At 35.0% G+C, this 21,776-nt stretch overlaps 7 protein-coding genes across 10 annotated transcripts in view; 4 read left to right on the plus strand and 3 right to left on the minus strand.

Annotated features, from left to right (window-relative positions):
- Positions 1 to 317, minus strand: part of LOC655556 (uncharacterized protein) — a 46,480-nt gene extending 46,163 nt beyond the window's left edge. The window contains exon 1 of the mRNA XM_008201288.3: positions 155 to 317. Coding sequence (XP_008199510.3) covers positions 155 to 179 — 25 coding nt within the window. The 5' untranslated portion in view covers positions 180 to 317. The remainder of the gene's footprint in view (positions 1 to 154) is intronic.
- Positions 318 to 402: 85 nt separating this feature from the next.
- Positions 403 to 1,451, plus strand: Tsen34 (tRNA splicing endonuclease subunit 34). The gene is made up of 4 exons (XM_008201291.3): positions 403 to 562; positions 620 to 688; positions 744 to 1,217; positions 1,267 to 1,451. Exons 1-4 carry the CDS (start codon positions 511 to 513, stop codon positions 1,449 to 1,451), a joined length of 780 nt encoding a protein of 259 aa, XP_008199513.2. The 5' UTR covers positions 403 to 510.
- On the minus strand, positions 1,264 to 10,486 carry parvin. Of its 2 annotated transcripts, XM_015977938.2 has the most exons (7): positions 10,207 to 10,486; positions 9,169 to 9,336; positions 8,971 to 9,060; positions 5,573 to 6,147; positions 4,231 to 4,477; positions 1,741 to 1,904; positions 1,264 to 1,691 (listed from the first exon to the last, which is right to left on the minus strand). In XM_015977938.2, the coding sequence occupies exons 1-7, from the start codon at positions 10,433 to 10,435 to the stop codon at positions 1,488 to 1,490; spliced, it is 1,677 nt and encodes a 558-aa protein (XP_015833424.2). In that variant the 5' UTR covers positions 10,436 to 10,486; the 3' UTR covers positions 1,264 to 1,487. The 2 variants fall into 2 exon arrangements, with proteins under 2 accessions (XP_015833424.2, XP_967695.3); XM_962602.5 differs by lacking the exons at positions 1,264 to 1,691; positions 1,741 to 1,904 and adding an exon at positions 3,518 to 3,792 and having other exon boundaries at positions 4,234 to 4,477; positions 10,207 to 10,481.
- LOC655966 (uncharacterized protein) lies at positions 2,093 to 2,799 on the plus strand. Its single transcript, XM_962520.5, has 2 exons — positions 2,093 to 2,251; positions 2,300 to 2,799. The coding sequence occupies exons 1-2, from the start codon at positions 2,151 to 2,153 to the stop codon at positions 2,775 to 2,777; spliced, it is 579 nt and encodes a 192-aa protein (XP_967613.3). The 5' UTR covers positions 2,093 to 2,150; the 3' UTR covers positions 2,778 to 2,799.
- On the plus strand, positions 9,347 to 10,236 carry EMC3 (ER membrane protein complex subunit 3). The gene has a single exon (XM_962677.5). It carries the CDS (start codon positions 9,382 to 9,384, stop codon positions 10,111 to 10,113), a length of 732 nt encoding a protein of 243 aa, XP_967770.1. The 5' UTR covers positions 9,347 to 9,381; the 3' UTR covers positions 10,114 to 10,236.
- A 5,148-nt stretch (positions 10,487 to 15,634) lies between the features above and the next one.
- On the plus strand, positions 15,635 to 16,962 carry tex. The gene is made up of 4 exons (XM_008201292.3): positions 15,635 to 15,703; positions 15,755 to 16,005; positions 16,058 to 16,581; positions 16,635 to 16,962. The coding sequence occupies exons 2-4, from the start codon at positions 15,826 to 15,828 to the stop codon at positions 16,891 to 16,893; spliced, it is 963 nt and encodes a 320-aa protein (XP_008199514.1). The 5' UTR covers positions 15,635 to 15,703; positions 15,755 to 15,825; the 3' UTR covers positions 16,894 to 16,962.
- Positions 16,963 to 17,862: 900 nt separating this feature from the next.
- Dhc1 (Dynein heavy chain 1) overlaps positions 17,863 to 21,776 on the minus strand; it is a 69,435-nt gene continuing 65,521 nt past the window's right edge. For all 3 annotated transcript variants that reach the window (XM_064355351.1, XM_015978054.2, XM_064355349.1), the window contains exons 30-32: positions 19,746 to 20,156; positions 19,424 to 19,696; positions 17,863 to 19,378 (exon numbers count right to left, since the gene is read on the minus strand). In XM_064355351.1, the coding sequence (XP_064211421.1) occupies positions 18,992 to 19,378; positions 19,424 to 19,696; positions 19,746 to 20,156 (1,071 nt within the window). In that variant the 3' untranslated portion in view covers positions 17,863 to 18,991. The remainder of the gene's footprint in view (positions 19,379 to 19,423; positions 19,697 to 19,745; positions 20,157 to 21,776) is intronic.

Raw genomic sequence — 21,776 nt, forward strand, 5'->3', positions numbered from 1 at the left:
ATAAAAAATCAATTTGTTGTTTTATTTCTTCAAAGTACTAACACTCCGCACTAAAATTAGTACCGCATCAAATTTCAGATTTTGCTTCCAAATTTTTTTCACATTTTGAAGATTAAAATGTTTTTAATGATCAACTAATAATAAGTGCACTTACCGGAGGAGAATTGTGAATATTCCATAGAATGCTCGGTTCCATGTCTTCAAATAACCAAAAGCAAATCCACTAACACCAATAAAGAGTCACTAATACACAAGTTAAAAACGATTATTAACACTTTAAAAGCGGCGTTAAACACAAATAAACCCAATTCTTTAACACAACGAGTTTTGAATTCAAAGACAAGTCCACAAAATGTGACAGGTAAAAAAGACTGCCAACGTAACAACCTTACAATTTAGTGATTTTAGTAATTTAATGTTTGTAGTATATTTAAAAAACTCGTCGCAAAATCTCAGCATTAAACCAATTTTCTGTCTTTACGATGTTAATTTATTAAGAAATCATTAAAAATGATTAAATTGCATTATAGCCAAGGGAGCGTCTTGATTTACGATGCAGATGGTAAACGTTCATCAAACATTGAGGTTATGTGTAGGAAGCCCCTTAACGTTTTTTTAGATTGGGCAACGCTTCGAAAAACACATCGAATTTTAGGTACTCTAGTTGGAAATACAAATACAGTGCAAAGTATGGTTTTATGCAATTGCTTTGTTTCCAATTGAAATGTTGATTTTTTTTTCAGCATTACCTCTAAAACTTTTACCCGAGGAAGTTTTACTCTTATTAGATAAAAAACTAGCAAAACTAATCGATTCTTCCGTTAATATAACGCCAGAGATTCGAGACAAGTATGAACAGTTTGAAAATGTTTTGCTGGAAGAAGAAAAAGTTATGTATAAAAACAATAGGAAAAGGCAGTTGGAAAGCATGATTGGTGATATTGTCGCTGCTAAGAGAAAACGTGGTGATAATAGGTCAGTTGAGGAAATTTTCACCGAGGAACTGGAAAAATCCTCTAAAATTAATAGAGAAATTATGATTTGGCCAACGTTTCTTACACCTCTTAGTAATGATAATGAGTTTATTGAAGTGTCAAAGGACGAAATTCTAAAGAACACGACTGAACTAAAATATAGCGTTTATAGAGACTTGTGGGAGAGGGGTTATTACATCACCACAGGTTTTAAGTTCGGTGCTGATTTTTTAGTTTATTTAGGTAACCATTCGAAAATGAAAAATAATAAAATAGAATTAAATAATTGTAGGAGACCCAATTGCATATCATGCTATTTTCATAGTCCATTGTATTGATAACCCTGATGATGTTATGCATTCGAGCGAAATCGTGTCTTTCGGACGACTAGCAACTGCTGTGAAAAAACGCGCAGTCTTAGCAACCTCACAAAACGAAAAAATATCTTACATAACAATAAATTGGATAGATGCCTAAGACACTGTTTTATTTCATTATCTATTAACTACACAATCAAATTTGATCAATTAGTTTAAAATTTTGATGCTGCTTGTCCGGCAAAATATTGAAATATTTCTTATAAAACTCCTTGTCTTGTCTCAAACCGTGACACCGCTGCACCCAAGTATGAGTCCAATTAAGATCAACTTTTTCACAAGTTACCACAACACGGCCTGGAACTATAGCAAATAAAGTGCCATTGCGGCCAAAACCCACCTAAAATTCAATTTTTAGCATGTGTTTGTTGGAAAAACTAGCAACAAACATTTAACCCGGGATGAAAACGTAAATTGCGTTGAGTCGCTAAAATGGAACCAGCCTCAACCCTGTGCCCATCCTGCACTTTCCAGCCGCGATGTTTGGGGCGCACTTTCGTGTGCGTATTTTGGGTACTTCCCCCGGTTTTTTTACTTGCGAACCTAACGGAAGCTAAATTGAGGATTATTTTAACAACTCGTGAAATTATATGAATTACCTCCAAATGTGTTTATTGGAGACTGGAAAATTGGCTTTATGTTTGTAAAAACCAAATTCATCGTGTTAATTGTTATTATTGAGTTTTTTCGTCGTGAAATTGCAAGGAAAAAATGAGGTTAGGATGTGACAATTGACAGATGACATCAGTCAACACGTGCGAGTGAGGTTAGGAATTTTTCGAAGAGAAAACTAAAAAATATGACGAAATTACGAAAACAGAGGAGAAGAAAGGTTTATCGGCACAACGGAAACCGCAAACGGCTCCGAAATAAGATAGAAAGTGTGGGAAAAATTTCATGGTAAGTGTTTTAATTTTTGGGGCACACAAATCCAGCAAAAACTTCCAGTAAAGAAATTAAAGAAGCTTGGGACAAACGTAAATCAGTTAAAACGAATTTAGAAGAAATGGGCCTTTCATACGATCCTAATCAAACTCTCGGAATTCCTAGTAATAAACAGAAATTGAAACTTTCAATCACTTCTAATAATGATGACTGGGAGGAAGAGCAACTAGACACCAAACCGACGAAATCTCACGTAGCGCAAGCTTTAGAAGAAGATGCGAGAGCTCCACGAGTTAAACTGTTCAGACTTCCCAACAGCCAAGTTGAATGGGTTACTTACCTCATGGATAAATACGGAAAGGATTACAAAGCAATGGCACGAGACAAGAAAAATTATTACCAAGAGACTTGGAAGCAAATTCGGGCGAAAATAAAACGGTTTAAAAGCATACCGGAGCAGTACCAAGTCTATTTGAAGCAGAGAAATAAAACAATAGAAGACAGCGAAGAAAGCGACGGTCTTTCAGACGACGAACTATAATAAATGTTTTTAATTTTAATAATTTTTATTTAAACCTACCGCCTTTCCTACCCAATCAATCAATCAATCACGTGACCAAGTTTCCTAACCTACAATTTTTGAAAGTTGTTTTCAATGCAACCGGAAAAAGTGATTTCGGCTCTCGCTGTCGGTCAAAATTTTGACTCAGACCTGTTCCAGGCAAGCCGAATAATTTAGCTTTAATTTTATGCAAAAAAATAGATTGCGATTTCTTTTGCAGAAAATGGTTTTTACGTCTGGCTCATCTCACCGCAAGTCTTTGACAAGACCCCAAAGAACGTGAAAACGCCCGATAAAGAGGTTTTGCAGTTGATTACGTTCATGTAAGTTGTATTAAGGCGCTAATTTCGTTGTGTTATTCGGCATGTGTTAGGTATTTAAAAGACTACACTGATTTGGTTACGCAAATGAATGGTATACACCTTTGGGATAAAGTTCCAAGTGTTATAATTGTGACGGGTTTTGAACATTATTGCGGTGTGCAATCTCCTGACTACAACCCCTTGCAAGCGGCTTTAATTAGTACTACTTTGTTAGACAGCGCAGCTGTTTGTGCAAAAAGAAAAAATGAAAAGATTTTTGTATTAGTTTGCTTTTGTACTAAAACGTCAAGCAGAAATGAAGGGAAAAATCCACTTCAAGTAATAAAGGACTTGTATTTTTCGTGTTACCTAGAGAAAACAGGTGATAATGATTTTTGTAAAAATGTTACACAACTATTTAAGTAAAATTATAATTTATTTCATGACTTAATAAATATAAAAAGTAACACAAGTTATTTACATTAGTGGGTTCCTACAACACTTGGATAAATATAATCAATCGTGTTAAAAATACATATTTCTGTCTAAGGCACGATAAAGCACATTTAGATCTGGCAAAGACACTTCCAAGGCACTATTGTCTTCCCTGAAAACCTACATAATATTTTTATATTTCGTAAAGAGATTGTAAAGAACTCTCAAGGTAGATTTGAGATCAGAGTTGACAACATCTGAAAGAAAATCACACAATTTAAAAATTTGAGAATAAAGGCAATGAATAATCGATAGTTTAAAGCACGAACAAGCGATAGCTAATGAGTGCCTTTAATCGCCCATTAAGTAACGAGTTGATTAATTTTTTTCATTGACCGCACTCTTTTATATTGGTGACAAAACTTGAAGTTATCAAATCAAAACCAATTTCTTGGCAGGTAATTCAAAATAATTTTTGCATTTGTACAAGCGCGAGAGTTTTTGTAAATCGTGTCCCAGAACGGGTCGCCAGGAGCCAACGTAATTGTACCTCAACGGACCGTTTAGGGTGCAATTAATGTACACTTACTTGCTGCCATGAAAAAGGTATATGATGAAATTGTAAAGCGTTTTTTAACAGAGCTCCATAAAGCAGAAATTCATTTAAAAAAAAAAACAGTCAACGAAAAATGTACTACCTTCAGGTCGTGCTTTTGGTCTTTTCAACCCAACTTCTTCCATGAGTTCAAAAGCGAACGAGACGTTGTGAACTTTTTGCTCAAAATCCCTTGGAGTAGGATGGAAGCTGTACAAAGGTACAAAAAATCCCTCCAAAAGACCCATCAACATAATTAAATAGACCCCATCATGGAATTGAGTTTCAAGATCACTCACTTCCAAATTGATTTTGTTCAAGTGTTTGTTGACGAATGTTACGAGACTCTAAAATCACAAACTGAATTAAAAGCTTACCTTAAAAATTAAATCTAGTTAATTAATTTCCTTGAATGCCTTATTTCCTAATTATAACTTTAAGATTTTCTATAAAAACCCAATATCAAACATTTTTTTAAAGGAAGACCATTTGAATGCCCTTGAATGTTAAAAAAATAACTTTGAAACTTTGTGTAAAAATATGATTCATGTTTGTCAGTTATTTCGCAAAATTTATGTTAAATTTGCCATTTTGGTGTGCTTAGGCACGTTTTTGAAGTAAACGAAATTTTTTTTTAACAAAATCGCACAAATTGAGTTAGAAAATCACCAAATTAATGTTATTTTCGCGTGTTTCATTCTATTACTTCTGTTATGAATTTATTTGCAATTAAAACATGCTGAAAAATTACAAAATTTCGTCAGAATAAGCAAATAAAAACAAATAATTCCAAAAATGGTGTTTTTAATCAGACTGAAAAATTATTAAATTATGACAATATGTAATTACATAATTTTTTGACCTTTTTTCGGGCGTTTTTGTGCGTTTCATAGCCAAAATACCATTATATCGCAAAATTTTAGTAAAAACAAGCGAAAATAACAAGATTATACCAATTAAGTTATCATTTTTGCCTTTGTTGATTATTTATTAAGCAAGTTTTATTATTTTACTTTATTGTTACACTCGATTTTAGTTGATTTTGATCGAAATTTCTTGAAAAAACAACGCAAAAAAACAAATTTTGTAGAAAATCGTGTTACTTTTACCTTTTTCAACATCTAAGTGTGTTTCAAAAACATATTTTCAGTTTTTTTTGTGAAATTTTGTTACATAAGATTGAAAAATCACCGAATCAGACCAAAAATGATTTACCCTTGTCGAGCGTTTAAGCATCCATGATTTTATTTTATGAAATCACTAAATTCTCTTGAAAATTACATATTTTTTTTTCGAGAGTTTTAATAAAGTTGACAATTAGAAAGAAGCACAATTATTTCGCAAGTTACTAGGTTTTTTACAAAAATTTTACTAAAACTGACCCAAAAATTAGACCAGCAGATGTTGTTATAATTATTTACCATAATTTCAATAAAACTCACCTTTTTTACAACTTGGAGTTTATCGGGGGCATGATCAAACAACGTATCAAACGCATCCCTCTCACACCTCATCCCGACATCATCATAGGCAGTGGTAATGCTTTCTTTAACAATTCTGTGACTCAATTGGCCCCCCACTTTCTGGACCACCACAACTGTGACAGAGACATGTTCAGGAAGACGAACTGGTGGTCTGAAATGTCGCGCCAAAGCGACCAATAAATGCAAAATTGGGACGATATTTTTTGAATGAATAGCCTCCACACTCCATTTCTTGTGCCCCAAACGCTGCACCCCCAAAACCTGGTTGAAATGTGCCAAAACGACCGAAAGTTTCTGCTTTTGGCCTTCTTCAGACTGGGTGACTTCGGGAACGTCGAGTTTGTCATTTGTTAGCTTTTCGAGAAGTTTTTGCAACACTTGCCCATCATACAAGTCCTCAGCTAGGTCTTGCACAATGATTCGCTGTGAGGCCAATTCGTCATTGATCCAGTCGATCAGTACTTGGGAAAGTTCCCTGAATTTGGGGTCGTCGTACGACCGGGGCTCCACCATGCAGCGCTCCTCATTGTCCTCTAAAATATTTAAATGGAAAAAATCCAGTCAAATAAGCCTTAATCAAAAGCTTATATTTTTGATGCAAAGTCGTACAGAAAAACGTTTATTGAAAAAACGAAAATTAAGTGTTTTTTAGAGATTACTAAAATCGGTAAGAGCTAGAAAAAAGTTTTAAATAAAAATTGTAAACCATAAAATTTTACGGCGCCCCGACAAAATATCCTAACGACAAAACAGCCTACCTACAGGATGATAGAAAGGAATGTAAAATATTTAGGGAGGTATTAGCTGTTTCAAAACTACGTAAACGCCAACGTCGCATTTTCTCTCAAAGGACTAGGCACACTTCTTATGGGAATTTAAGGACCACTCAAATTGAGTAATTTTTATATCAATCGATGCGTCACAAAAAACTGAACAAATCATATCATTGCGCCAAACGTGTAGCTTAATTAGGAACGCGGGAAATTGCAATCAAAGTGAAGATTTGTCCCATAAGAAAAGCATTGGGGCGGCTTTTCGGTGAGTACAAAGAGCTTGTAAATCTTCGAGATTTACAAGACTGCGGTATTACTACAATTACTAGATTGGGGGTCAGGTATAGGGAACAGACACTTTTATGGAAATAGGGATTTAAGCGGACAGAAGTTAATATCTCCAACAATAGGAATAATTTAAATTCAATCGCGATTTCTGGCTTTCCTAATCAAGCTACAGGTTTGGCGCAATGATATGATTTGATCAGCTTTTTGAGATGCATCGATTGATATAAAAAATTTCCAATTTGAGTGGTCCTTAAATTCCCATAAGAAGTGTGCCTAGTCCTTTAGTTGTTATAAATTATTCATGTACTTCAAAAAGTTAATAATTTAAAAAAAAATCATTCGGGAAAATGCGACGTTAGTGTTTAAATATAGAGTTTTGAAACAGCTAATAATAACATGGGATCGAAAATGAACTGAATTGGAGCAGACTGTGCCTGTGGAATTTTAGCCATGTCAATAATTGACAGATCAAAATTTAAAAACAATTTTTCAAAAATTGATTCCTTGCTTATTAAAATTATTCCGCGATGGTGTTTACGACCCAACAAAAGGCTTACATTTTAGAAAGCTATTTTCGAGCCTCATAGCCTCATTAGTCATTAGCAAAAGTAAATTTTCGATTTTATTCGATAACTTTCCTACGTAATAGAATTTTCTTTCAACTAATTTTTTATCCGTTTGAAACATACTAATAAAAACGACTACACATCTTTGTCTAAATTTTTAATTTATTTTTTTAAAACTTAACAATTTTTTAGTCGTCTTTGTCTGTGGGCTCTATCGTGGGTCAGGAGAAAAGTGCCTTTGTAACAGAATAAATGTTTGGCACTGACAAACGACCTAAGTGTAGGGAAACAGATCTAAATAAAGTAATATAGGAAATTTTCTATTTTAACGCGAAAAATGAGTTCTCTCTCATTATTTCTAAAAAGCCGAATTTACCCCAAGCACAGCCCGAGGGAAACTTTTTTGTCTTTTAGAATAGGTATGCTTGTCCATAACTTAGTTAATGCAAAAAATGAATGTTAATAATTTGTTATAATAAAATCTTTCATGCACTTCAAAAAATTAATAACTAATGTACTTAGTTTTAATGAGAGATTAATAATTATTTTACATTTTTATCAACCTCATTTAAAAGAATAATTCGGTAAAATGGTAAAATGACGTTGTCATTTCCGTAGTTTTGAAACAAAGAGTACAGTCACAATCAAAAAGAATCGACATCCTCTACTCTCTATGATTTTTTAAAGTTCTACATAGTTATCATGATCATCTATTTACTTTTAACCGACCTAACTCTGTTAATTTTAACATCAAAAAAGTCAGAAAAACAGTTTAACTCCTGTACTTATTTGAAAATCCAAAAAAAAGGGACGTAATAGAACTAAATTATGAAATTTTAATCCATTCCAAACTAATTTTTGACGACACATTAATTAATTTTTTGATTGTTTACCACTTTTAGCCCTGGAAAATGTTTGCGGTGATCATGCTGCGATTGCACTTCAAGCGCATTTGCACTAGTTGTAAACTGCAATAAAAAAATTAGTTGTTGCACCAAAAACTTAAGTATTTTAAATATCATTTCACCTCGATTATTTTGGGGTTTATCTTTCAAAATAATAGTTATTTATTGTACAAGACGATAAAATTTTATTTTACACAGATAATTATGAATATCCCTAACTTTTTTCGATCAGTTCTTACAGACTAAAGACTCGAAGATTGGGAACGTGAAATAAGTGTACCATTACTTATTACGTTAGACAATTTTCATAATATCACTATTTCAAAGTTTTAAAAAAATATATCTGGCATTTGATGTCTTTACCTACAGTACAAAACCGTTATTTTTGTATCACTTTCTAGTTAAAATACAACGTCTTCCAGCATTTTTATAAGTCTTTTGGCTCACATAAATGAATGAGCATACGTTAATTAGCCCAACATTTTGGAAATTGTAAACTGTTGCTATTTGCCCAGGATTTTTGGAATAAAGTGCAACATTCGCTAGCATTTTTTCAGGTATTTTAGCTTCTTTACTTAAAATACAGCATTTTTTAAAGATCAAACAAATCATTCAGGACATGAAATAGTTAGGCCACCCTTAATAAGTTAGCCCAATAAAAAAACACAAAAAATCTCTAAAACTAACGTGGCATTATTTTAATAAATAGCAGCATTCTTCAGCACTTTCCCCGCACTTTGGAATACCGTATGTGTGCATTTTGAAGAAAATTTGAAAGTGTTTGGGCCAACTTAAGGCACGTTATTAATTTAGTTAATTCTCACCCAAATCGTACTCTTCTGGCGGTGTGATAGGGTTTGTGGGATGCCCCGGAGAATCAATCGCATATTTGCCCTCAGCTTGCACTTCTTGCACTAAGAAAAACCAAAATTAGAACACCACACCTACTTTGTTTAACAACATAACCATATTAGGCAACGTACAAAACCTCGCGTGATTATCACTCGAAATGGCACAATTACCTTCCTTGATGCGTTTCTTGCGCCCAAGTGTACCAAGCTTGTCCCAAATCGACTCCTCCTTATCGTTTTTGGGCCCCACAGGCCTGGGTGATTTAGGCCGAAGTGTCGCCATTTCCAACTCACTTTGACATTTCTCTTGGGGAGTTTGTTGTTTTGGTGGTGTGATGCCTGAAATTCACTAGTGTCAGTCAGACAAGTGTCAGAAACCTAACCATGACCACCGATTTAATTGTCGACCCACAAATTCGTTTCTGGGTGTTTTTGCCCATCGTGGTGATCACATTCCTGGTCGGCATCTTGCGGCACTACATTTCCATCCTTCTGTCAAGCCAGAAAAAGGTAGAAATTCAACAGTTGCAAGACAGCCAGTTGATCCTCAGGGCGCGGGTTTTGCGCGAAAACGCCAAGTATATACCGAAGACGTCGTTCCTGATCCGAAAACATGCCTTTAACAGGGAAGAGGAGGGCTATTTGATGCAAAAACGCCCCCCCGTGACGCAAAACATGATGACCGACCCCTCAATGATGACGGATATGTTGAAAGGGAATTTGACCAATGTCTTGCCCATGATTATTATCGGGGGGTGGATTAATTGGATGTTTTCGGGTTTTATTACGACAAAGGTGCCGTTCCCCCTAACTTTGCGCTTTAAGTCGATGTTGCAAAGAGGGATCGAATTGTCGCATTTGGACGCGTCGTGGGTTTCGTCAGCTTCGTGGTACTTTTTAAACGTGTTTGGCTTGAGGAGCATTTACGCGCTGGTTTTGGGAGAGAATAACGCGGCCGATCAGAGCAAGCAAATGCAGGACCAAATGTCGGGGGCTGCCATGGCGATGCCAAACGACCCCAAAGTGCCCTTTAAAGCGGAATGGGAGGCTTTGGAGATTGTTGACCACCAGTGGGTTTTAGCAGATGTCGAAAATTCAATTATGCAAAGTGATTAAGTTTTAATTAAGGGTGCATTGTTTTGTTTTAAAAACTTTGATTAGTTGCATGTTAAATCATTTGTATTTAATGTTATCAAGTTGTCAACTTACTTTTCATTAAATATACCGCTGTTAATTTTTCCTCCTCGTTTTCGTTGCATTTTTCTACTGGTGTTTTTATTTTAACGTTCACTATTTTGGGTGTGGTGTTAACATTTTCCACTTCCTCATCACTTGATTCGGATGATTCTTCAGACAAGTGAACGGGAGATAAGCGAGTTTCCAACGAAGATTGTCGATATAAAATTTGGCAAGGTGGCTTTTCTATAAATTCTTCCATCTTCTTGTGTTTAAAAACAATGAATTCAACACTGTTTTATTAGAATAGTGTTTGAAACGTTTGATAAGGCGGAAACCGCATATCTGATAAAACGGTGAAAGGAACCAACGTTTCCTCACAAAATGCGCATATTTGTTGAAAAATTTGTAATGATAAAGGTATTCATCATGAATAACTGTTTTATGATATTTATTATATGACATAGCCAACATTTTTTGCTTTCTTAATTTACACCGTTTCAGCGCCAAATCGCTTTAAATTAATTTAAATTCAATTAGTTTGTTAATTGCTGAGAAAACAATGCAGAAATGTTGAACTTACATTTTTAATAGGCTGAAAAAAAATTGAGACTAAAATTAACAAGTTATTTGTCCAGCAAGAACCACGTGGAAGTTTATTAAAGCTTTTTTTTCAGGAAAAAAGGGAATAAAAATGAAGTGAACAATGATTATTAGAAAATGAAGGAAATTGAGTAATTTTTACTTTTACTGATCTACTAAAATAAAATACTATGCAATTAGAATAATGTGCAATTAATTTAGTTGAAAATATACTAAAGTTTCAATGAGAGATCTAATCATTAATAACTATTTTACAATTTTATCAATCTTATTAAAAAAACTTTTAATAAAAAATAAAACTACTTTTGACTTAGCTAGATTGTGAATTTGAAAATTCTATAATAAAAAAAATAGGGTATATATATTTTTTGTAGTTAAATAGCAAAATTTAAAGAGCGAGCGCACACCAATACGCATGCGAACGTTTTACCACAGATTAGAGAGGTTAACACCAGATCTGACACTCTTTTCCCGCGCGCTGTGAGGCTTGTTGACCTTGGACGTGCATATTATTGAATGAAGTATTGAATGATATTAGTCACATTTGCTGTAACGATAAAAATATTTTTATGGCTGAAACAATAAAGGTTTTTGTGAAAATATGAATCAGTGTCGTTATTTAACTCATTTCTAATGGTTTTTAATTTAAAAAACATTTTTTATTAAAAACATAAAATCAACAATGCGCTAACTTCACACCAACCCCACTTAAAAATATTGGAGGGAAATTGAAGCGCGAAATGGAAAGAACCGCCAATTTTTCCCTCAATTTCTATCCAGACTTACGAAGTGTTGCATGTGATTTTCTTGTGTGATTCTTCGAAAGGCGTTAGAGATAATAATTACATTTTATTTAACCGTAGATTGTATTAACCACCACTGTAGTTATTAACAACGTATTTACATAGATTATTTAGTAAATATTTATACCCATTAACCAATTTAATATAGTAGATTCAGTTTGCATGGTAAAGTAGTAATTAGTACTTAATTGTTAACAGTTAGTTATACGTAGTAACTAAGTAATTTATTAGTAATTGTATTTGTTTTATAATAACTAAAAATTCTGTATCGTTTCCAAAAAAATGGGTAAGAGCAAAGGAATGACATGTGCAGTGAAAAATTGCACTTCACGTTATTACGGAAGTAACGTTAGTTTTTTTAGATTCCCATTGAACGATTTGGACAGGTTGGAAAAATGGAAAGTTGCTTGTGGGCGGGAGGAACTCATGTTGAAGAGTCCTACGGAACTTCACACCAATTTCAGGGTCTGTGGATTGCATTTTGACAAAAAATGCATCCACAATAACAGGTTAATATCTAGCTCTGTGCCTACATTAAATTTGTTTCAGGAAATTTCAGTGAGACTCGACCACGATTACATCCTAAATGAAGACCAGATCTTTGTTGGGAGGTACATCGAGGTAGGGTCTCCAGCCAGTCCAACCATGGGTTGTGAGATGAGCACCCAAACCGAATCGGAGATTCAGAAAAAGCATGTTGGAACTCAGACTGAACTGTTTGAGCTTTCCAAATGGACAATGGAAACCCAAACAGGTAAGGAACTTTCAGCGGCAACACCAAGGAAAAGGAAGCTGAAGGCAGAAATCAGATCCAAAGGAGAAGAGGTGAAGAAGTTGAGGAGGAAACTGGACATCGCGAACAAGTCGTTGGAAGAAAACGAAAAAAACAAGAAGCAGGAAATCTCGGGAGAAGAATTCAAGCAAGCGTGCGACAGATTCCTGCCACCACAATTCAGCAAAACAGCCCAAGTCCTCAGCAATTTGAAAAACAGGAAAGCACAAGGAAGGCGATTCACAGGGGAATTCAAACAACACGCTCTGGGATTGTACTTTGCAAGCCCCAAAGCGTATCGAATCATGGTTAAAAAGTATCACTTTCCTTCAGTCAGAACTCTGAAGAGAATGACTGAAAATTTGCAATATAGTCCAGGTTTTAATGATTTTCTTTTCAGGAACTTGCAGCTGAGACTGAAATCCAAAAATGATAATGCCAAATTGTGCATTATCACAATGGACGAAGTCTCGCTCAAGACACACTTATTCTACGACCAGAAGCGAGACGAGATCATCGGATTCCACGACATTGGAAAAGGCAAAGAATTCAAACCAGCACAAAACGCGTTGGTTTTGATGGCACGAGGAATTGAAGAAAATTGGAAGCAGCCACTCGCATTTTTCTTCGTCAATTCGACTTGCAATGCCCAGGATTTGCAGTCGATCCTTCACGAGTGCATTACGAGAATGTTGAATATAGGTTTCAGTGTTAAGGCCGTCGTGTCTGACATGGGATCCAATTTTATTCAACTTTCTCGTGATTTGGGTATCACAACTAAACATACTGATTTTCAGGTGCAAGGAAAAACCATCCGCTACTTCTTCGACACCCCACACCTTTTGAAGTGCATGAGGAATCTTCTCTTGCAGAACACCGTCCACTTTGATGGAAAAGAAGCATCATGGAAGTTCGTCGAGCAGTTGTTCAACCTGGAGAAGAACAAGGACCTCAGGATGGCACCAAAGTTGAGTGAAGCTCACATTCACCCAACAAATTTCCAGAAGATGAAGGTGAAGTACGCGGCACAAGTTCTTAGTTCTACAGTTTCGTCTGGTTCGTACAAAACTAAAAAAAAATATTTATACTATTGTTAACATTGTAGCCCTTTCAACGTACATGGCCTGCGGAGAGATCTCCACCTTGGCTATGGGAACAGCGGAGTTCATTGAAAAGATAGATCATCTTTTCGACATTTTGAACTCCAGCACCCAAGCTTCGAAAAATCTTTACCGACGGCCATACAAGGGGACCCCACAGCAGGACGCATTTCTTCATGAAATGACCCAATTTTTCAAAAAAATTCGTGTCTTTTCAGACACGAAAACAGGTAAGAGAGAAATCACGAATAAAATAAAAAGCATTAAATGTTTTCAGGTCACAATCAAATCAACGATGGACCTGTGGGAAGAATTGAAAGAAGAGGGATGCCGAAATTTGAAGACAAGAAGAATCAACCAGGACTGTTTGGAAAATTTCTTCGGAAAAATTCGTCAGCAAGGTGGCAATTCAGTAAATCCAACGCCAATTCAGTTTCTTCGTTCATTCAAGAAACTGTGTTGCGTGGATTTATTGCAATGCGCCGACACATTCAACTGCGCCGAGGATGTGGACGTCTTGCTGATGAACAACCTCCCACAGAACATCGAAATTTCAACAGAAGAGCAAGAAAGAACAGTGCCATGTCAAACAGGATCTCTCAAGGTACCTTATTTAAAAAATAAGTTTTAAGAAATTTTATTGGTCTATTATTTCTCGGCCGAAAATAAAAAATCACACATGTTATTCCAATTTACGGGTTTTTCCAGATTTACGAGTGTTTGAGTTAAAAATAAATTATGCAGCATACTTAATAAATGTATAAATTATAGATCACAAACACAGATTTTCGAGGAAACGATCTTCCTAAGAAAAACGTCGTTCACTACATCAGTGGGTACCTGGTCAGGAAGTGTCTGGGCAAACACACATGCCCAACCTGCAAAGAGTACGCCTCAGCGATGGATGAACTTGACGCTTCTACACTTTTCACGCACTTCAAGGGACACACAGAAAAATACGGTGGCACGGGTACTACTTTTGGAAAACTTTTAATGCCTGCAAAACCTTTTGTAGATTTCGTCGAGACATTGGAAAAGGCCCTGATGAAAAACATTCGTTGGATTGCCTGCACAGCGAATGTCCAAGATCAACTCCTTCAGGTTCTGAAAGAAGTTCAGTTTTCACACCCGTGCAGTAATTTTCCTGTTGAATATTTGTTAAGACTTTTTGGCAGGATGCGATGTTATTACATCCTCAAATATGCCAACAGGAACTTTACAGACTCGTCGGTGAAAAATCGAAAACTGATCATTCTTTCACATCGTTGAACACAGAGAGAAGACCATTTTTACAGTTTTTAATGATAAGTATTGGTATAATTTGTGTACGTAATCATTGTTTCTTTATTTTTAGTGTAGTCGGAAAAGAATGGAGTGGAAAACCAACACCAAAGACAAGTTTTCATACATTTAACATTTTTATATTACCTAATTCAAAAATTTGAGATCAACAAAGGCGAGATAGAATTTCAGTTTTTTAAAGATAAGTATTAAGTCTAATTTTTTTACACACCGGTATTATTTATTCATTTTTAGCAGAAAGCAGCAGAAAACAACAGCAATGAACCAGATTCATCTACAACATAAAATCGTAACTCCAAAAAGATAAGTTTTCGTTCTACTTACACTTTTATGTTTAATTATAAAAATTTCAGGTCAACAAGTTACAGTTTTTGTTATTAGACCTTTCCTTCATTAAAGATGAGTATTCATTCGTAACACTTTTTTACATAATCAATGTTCCTTTTTAGAAAGGCGATCAAATTAAAGCTAGGGAATACAATGAAAACAGTTTCGACCATCAAAATTGTGATCAAATTTAAGATGGACTCAATTTTACCATATTTGTACTGGAAATTGTTTTAAACGCAACAGAGTTCATTTTCTTTGTTCTAGTAATGTAATTAAACACTTATAACACACTTTGTAATAATAATAATATAACAATTTTAAGGTTACGTAATAGATTTTACTATCATAGTAAACACGTAGTAAAAATTTAGGGGAATGAGTTGGCAATACTGATTAGTACCAACAATTTCACCAGAAAGGCGACTCCAGAATCATTCATAAATACAGCTTTGCTGGAAGCCGCCAATCACATTCGACCACCGAGGTCATTGCGTCGCCATCTGCAATTTCATTCATGGATAGACGAGTGTCACATCTGCTAGTGATCTGTGGTTTTACTATGTGTATTGTTGGTTGTCTAACCACCAATTTTAAGGTTATGTTGTGTTTTGTTTTTACCGGTGATTATAAATTTCTCAATTTTAATTATTTAAACCATTTTGCTAATACAGATTTAAATAATTACAATGGTTTGTGACCACTAGAGATACGCTTTTAATAATTCCAAGACCTATATCGAAACATGTATCAAGACAAAATTGAGGAGCTCCAAAACTACTTTAAGAGCCACTGTAAAATAAAAGAGTATTCGGGGCACTCTTCCAAAGTCCATTCTGTTGGTTGGAGTTGCGATGGTAAACGTCTGGCATCTGGTTCTTTCGATAAATCCGTCTGTATCTACACTTTGGACAGAGATCGTTTGGTAGAGTCCCTAACTTGGATAAAAATTCAAAATTTGCATTGACAATTTTCAGAATAAGGAAATAACATTCAAGGGACACGGTGGTTCAGTGGACCAACTCTGTTGGCACCAGTCTCACCCAGACTTATTAAGTACAGCAAGTGGTGATAAGTCTGTTAGAATTTGGGACACTCGAGTCCAGAAATGTGTTGCCACAATCAATACAAAAGGGGAGAATATCAACATTACGTGGTCGCCTAACGGCAACGCGATCGCAGTCGGGAACAAGGAAGATTTGGTCACTTTTATCGACGCCAGGACGCACAAAATCGAAGCTGAAGAACAGTTCAATTTTGAAGTGAACGAAATCTCATGGAATAACACAAGCGACTTGTTCTTTCTAACGAACGGACAAGGCTGTGTCCACATTTTGAGCTATCCCGAACTAAAAAGGCAACACATTTTGAAGGCGCATCCAGGGACTTGTATTTGTATAGAGTTTGACCCTACGGGGAAATACTTTGCAACGGGTAGTGCCGATGCTTTGGTTTCCTTGTGGGATATTAACGAGTTGGCGTGTCAGAGAGTGTTTACAAGGTGGAGAAACCGCTCTTTTGCAACCTTTGTCGGTAAATCTTACTTTATTGTAGAATGGATTGGCCCGTGAGGACGATTTCGTTTAGTTACGACGGTCAGTTGCTAGCTTCAGCTTCAGAAGATTTAATCATAGATATTGGATTTGTTGAAACTGGTGATAAGATTGCGGATATTTCGGTAGAAGCGGCTACTTTTACGGTAGCTTGGCACCCCTCAATGTACTTTTTGGCGTACGCTTGTGACGATAAGGATGCGTATGATAGGAAACGGGACGCTGGGAGTTTGAAAGTTTGGGGGTTTCCGTCTGACTGAAACTATGTGTTTCAAAATATTCATTATTTTGTAATGTGCATTTCAAATAAATTACTTCAATAAAAATAATAGGTTGTTTAGGTACAATTTTCCTTGACGAAAAAGGGTTTGCGTCTTATTTAAGGCAAAGGGAGACGTCGTAGTGTGTTTCTAAGTCAACAGATGGTGCGGACTTTATTTTTCTATTATCCTCTTATCTTTTCACATCATTCGAACAAAGAATACAGAGTTGTACATAGAATCTAAAGAACCTTAATAAAATTTGCACCAACGAAATACTTTTTTATTTTTTTAAATTTATTTAAAAAAAGACCATAAATAAGGCGTAAGAAAATGACTGACCGAATTATCGGCTATGAAGAGGTGGCAATAGTATTGAATTTTTTAATCCAGTTCATTTAATAAATACTGTATCCATATATTCAGTACTTAGTAGAATTTTGCAACAACGCATTTGCATTTTTTTTTTTAGTTTTTACTTATTAAATAGTTTTCTGCAGCCTACTTTACAAATCTTTATTATCTTGTCACATTTTTGGGTAATGACAAAGCAACAATTAAAAATTACTAGAAAAATACATCGCTGACACCACTAACTAATTCAGTTCAAAAAAGTAGTAAAATACTGACTGTATTTTTCTGTAAATAAAGACTCGTAGAGATAGGAAGCAATTAACACACCAACATTAAAAAAAATAAACATTGCTTATTAAAAAAAATCTGAAACAGAAGCATATTTTTCATATTTTTAAGTTTTAAGTTACATATGTACAGGTGTCCGGAAATTCGCGCACCGCCGTGACACTACATCATCGGCCGATGCCCTAGACAACCAGAAAAATGTTAAAAAAAAATCTTTTATTGATGAAGATATGATGAAGTAAAGATTAAAAATTCTTTGCTAAAAATGAAGGTGTTTGCACTACCACTTCGAATCCAAATTCATTTGTGGTATAAATGACATAACAAAATTTTTGAGTCAACAATGATAATAAATCTGGCAACACTTGGCACAAACCATTGTTGTTCAGATGAAACCATGGTTACAGTGATTGCTTATAGTGTCATTAAAATTTTTGTTTCGTCTGTCAGCGGTAATTTTTCAGTTTCAAACAGTGTCAAGTGAAGAATTAAAATGTTTTCCTACTATGAATATTGTGACTTGTGTTTGCTGTTTGGTGAATACGCTGGAAATGCAAGTGAAGCCGCTTGCCAGAATGCCGACCCAGACGAAAACTCGAATTTCCATTGACTGGACCAAAGAATGCGATCAACTGGTCGTTTGGATCTTTTACCAAGGGAACTTGGTCGGTCCAGAGATACGAAAACCGTTACTGCAGAAGAAGCAATTTTAGAAGAACTCGTGAGGAGTTAGTGAACCGAAATCATGCCGCTAGTGCTACGATCACTCCAGAAACATTACAAACGGTGCAAGCCAAACCTTTGAGCATTTGTTATAATTTTTTAGTGCATTGTTTGTTCGGTTTTTAAGTTGTTTAAAATATTATTACAATAAATAAAGCTGTTCTCCGGTCAGTTGCATTCAATAACATAATTAAAAATTACGATAATGCGCGAACTAATCTGACTAACAACTATGGCGTAACGATAGTTTTAAAGACTAGAAATTAAATATGTTCAACACCTTTTAATAGTATCCAAGACTTTAATTATAATTTTTAATTTCAGTTTTCACGTGTATATTTGTGCAATGTTGCCTTTTTCCATAATTTTTTTAGGCTCTGATATAAAAACAGAGCATGTGGAATTTTTTTAAACATTTTTTCGGTACCCTGGAGGATTATCCAATTACTCCCCTTCAATGAGGTGCGCGACTTTCCGGAGATCCTGTATGTAAACAAATAATAAAAAGTGTCAAAGTAAAATGAATATTGGCTTCTGGTAAAAACTAGTAGTTTTTCTAGCACCTTGGCCGCATTCTATTCGCATCATCCTTAAAAAAATATTCCGTTGCGTTGGCGCAAATTCTAAACATCTAAAAATTCATTGCTAATTAAAATTAAACTAAAAAAAGCTAAAAATGGAAAAGTAGTTTTTTGTAGCACACTGTCGTCCCCTCTAGCCTTAAACTTTCCGCTTACTTAATATCACACAAAAGCGCGACACCTCTAAGTGTCCAATGCCTCGGATTATGATCAGTTTCAAAATCAATCGACCCAACATATTTCTGATCAGTCCGTTGCGGTTTCCTATAAATCGGACATTCGTACAGTTTGGGATCTTTCCCAGCCGTTGTATTAATCGCATAAATGTAAATAACCGGCATTAGCTCATAAAGCACTTTCGCTTTGCTTTCAATAAGTTTACCACTCCTTCGATCGAGTCCTGCACCTTCCAGGAACAATCCATGGACGTACACACCTTCAGCTGGCCCTTCCTTCAAATCCTCTTTGTTATACCTTGTTATCAAATTCTGCAAAACGACAGAATCCAAAGCCCAGCCCTTATGAGCCCTCGTAACGTCCTACAAAAATTGGTCGAAAAATGCAAACAGATTCGAATTATTTACTTGACGCATCGCAGTGAGGAAACCTTGCGGATTGAAAAAGCCAGTCATCCAGAAAACGTTAGGTTTGCCATTGTTGCACCAACTCCTGAATTGGGCGTCCCGTTCCAGAAGTTCCGTATACCAAAAACCTAAAGTAGCAGACTCCCAGGAAATTTTTTGCCACCTGTCTGGAATTCTAGCATCGTACATTGCATCCAAAGCACACCTTAACCCTTGACTCATCACAATTGTACCATCGATGGCCAGTTTCAAGTCACACAAAGTCGATTTCACCTAAACAACCCGTGTTACATACTTAATTTTTTCCCACAATAACAAGCACCTCTTTTAAAACTTTCTGGATTCGGTCCACTTCTTGCCGTAGGAAAATGTTCATTGGTAAGAGGGCGCCCATTCGTTGAAGGGCTTCTTTCACCTCGAAACTGTTGTACTGTTTCGGTAGTTTTTCCAACATGTCTTCGGCAAGACTGTAGACGACGCTTTCGCGTGTTTCACCACCTTGACTGCCCCCTTCTTTTGGTTGTACGCTCAAAATCGTGTCTAAAATACCCTTGGCTGTGTTTATTTGATAAGTGATGTCGGCGTTTGAATGCAAGCCGAAAACTTCAGGACTGTCTGTGGCCGGAAGGCTATTAATGTAGTCAACGTAGCCTTGCAAGTTGCGGGTTTGGGGCACTTTATAGCCTTTGTAAAACTCGAAACCGGGACGTAGAAGAACGTCACAGAACCAAACCTATGCACAATAATAATAATATTAATAATAACAAATGTTTTAGTTATGAACAAAATAAACTTCGAAAAATCAAAATTACTACAAACTGATGAACATATAATTCCGATGTTCTGTGATATTTTGTAGTTTTAAGTCCAAAAAATATTTTTTAATCTGAATTATAAACAACGCAATCTGGAATATTAAAATTATCACTTTCTGATAATTGACAAACATGAATTATTACACTTAACGTCTTCTGTAAAACAACTTACGACTTAATGCTTCTACAATACGGTTTACTAATCTGAATTAAAATTAACAATGTGAATTTTTAAATAACACTTACAAAATTAATTTGCAAGTGGTTCATGAATAATCAAGTTTTTACATTTATTTATAACTCAAAAACTTCGACCCCTACACTTAATCTGAGACATTCTATACAATACTTTACTTTTTCCAAAATACGGTTACAAAAAGGTGTAGAAAATGGCAGCAATTAATTAATAAATTATTAAACAGAATATTCCTATCTTGAAAACAGGTTTTAATAATTTTTTGATCATGTTTATTATTTTTCGTCATAAATACCCATATTAGACAGGAAACAGTATCGCAATTCTAGTTATAGCACTTTCTTGCTGAAAATGCAAAATGGTGGATGCGCCGAGCTAGTAAGTTTTAACAATTTTATTGTTGTGTTTTAAAGTTTTCCTTGGAAGCAACCAGACATCAGTTATTAATTTTCATAGAGTCAATGTTAATTAGTGCACATGCTATACAATGGTGTACTTTTTTTGGTTTGTTATAAATAAAAATAGTAACACTACTAAGCTAAAACGCAGTACCAAACTGTTAGCAGACCAGAAACTGTGTTTGTTTCTAAATTAGAACAACATGCATTTATAATTAATATGCAGTTCCTAACATGGACAACATTCAGGAGACTTATTTCAGTTTTCAGATCACAAAGATATCCAAATATATGGTCTTGGTTAATGAAATCATGAATTAAGTACAGTGAAACATGAAAGCCCTTCAGGGGCAAATCCAAAACCGAAAGAAAGTTGGAAATACAAAAAATTAGTAACAAAGTTAATTTTAATTGAAATTAAAATTCAATCTTTTTTATGATTTAATTTATTTGGCGCATCAAAATACTTAAGTACTTCTGATTTAATTTTCTGATTTGATCTAAATAAAGCCGTCAGAACTTTCTGAGTCAAAAATTTTCTTAAATCAATAGGTACGGAAATGTCCAAATTGTTTTCTTTGTTTTGGCAAGCATTTTTCAAATTCAATACGGCTCTCGATGTTATAAATTTATTAAAAATTTAATAAATTAAAATTATTAAAAAATAAATTTAATTTTGCAATTTTCTATGTTTGTTTGGCACTATTTCTCGAGTTTGTAAGGTTGTCATTGAAAAACGCTCACAGAAATTTAAAGAAATTGATGCATTTTCCGTACAATCCTAAAGTTTTAATCATATTATGTCATAACCTAGGGTCATAACAATTAATTGCTGGAACTTCGTGGTAAATAAATAGATTTTTCTTTATTATTTTTTTTAATCAGGAAAATTTTTTTCTCTGCTTTCCAAGCAGAAGCGATTTAAATTTTTAAAATAAGCAAAA

The sequence above is a fragment of the Tribolium castaneum genome, chromosome 1 (genome assembly GCF_031307605.1).
Source record: "Tribolium castaneum strain GA2 chromosome 1, icTriCast1.1, whole genome shotgun sequence".
Classification (NCBI taxonomy): domain Eukaryota; kingdom Metazoa; phylum Arthropoda; class Insecta; order Coleoptera; family Tenebrionidae; genus Tribolium; species Tribolium castaneum.

Bases quoted from the DNA above. Each gene is read 5' to 3' on its own strand.
- parvin (XM_015977938.2), bottom strand. From the start codon at position 10,435: ATGGAAGAATTTATAGAAAAGCCACCTTGCCAAATTTTATATCGACAA. The intron at 9,337-10,206 runs GTAAGTTGACAA...AGTGAATTTCAG, and splicing joins AGCGGTATATTTAATGAAAA to GCATCACACCACCAAAACAA. The intron at 6,148-8,970 runs GTGAGAATTAAC...TAAATATTTTAG, and splicing joins GCCAGAAGAGTACGATTTGG to AGGACAATGAGGAGCGCTGC.
- LOC655966 (XM_962520.5), top strand. From the start codon at position 2,151: ATGACGAAATTACGAAAACAGAGGAGAAGAAAGGTTTATCGGCACAAC. The intron at 2,252-2,299 runs GTAAGTGTTTTA...AAAAACTTCCAG, and splicing joins AGTGTGGGAAAAATTTCATG to TAAAGAAATTAAAGAAGCTT.
- tex (XM_008201292.3), top strand. From the start codon at position 15,826: ATGTATCAAGACAAAATTGAGGAGCTCCAAAACTACTTTAAGAGCCAC. The intron at 16,006-16,057 runs GTAGAGTCCCTA...GACAATTTTCAG, and splicing joins CTTTGGACAGAGATCGTTTG to AATAAGGAAATAACATTCAA. The intron at 16,582-16,634 runs GTGGAGAAACCG...ACTTTATTGTAG, and splicing joins TGTCAGAGAGTGTTTACAAG to AATGGATTGGCCCGTGAGGA.
- EMC3 (XM_962677.5), top strand. From the start codon at position 9,382: ATGACCACCGATTTAATTGTCGACCCACAAATTCGTTTCTGGGTGTTT.
- Tsen34 (XM_008201291.3), top strand. From the start codon at position 511: ATGATTAAATTGCATTATAGCCAAGGGAGCGTCTTGATTTACGATGCA. The intron at 563-619 runs GTAAACGTTCAT...ACGTTTTTTTAG, and splicing joins CTTGATTTACGATGCAGATG to ATTGGGCAACGCTTCGAAAA. The intron at 1,218-1,266 runs GTAACCATTCGA...AAATAATTGTAG, and splicing joins TGATTTTTTAGTTTATTTAG to GAGACCCAATTGCATATCAT.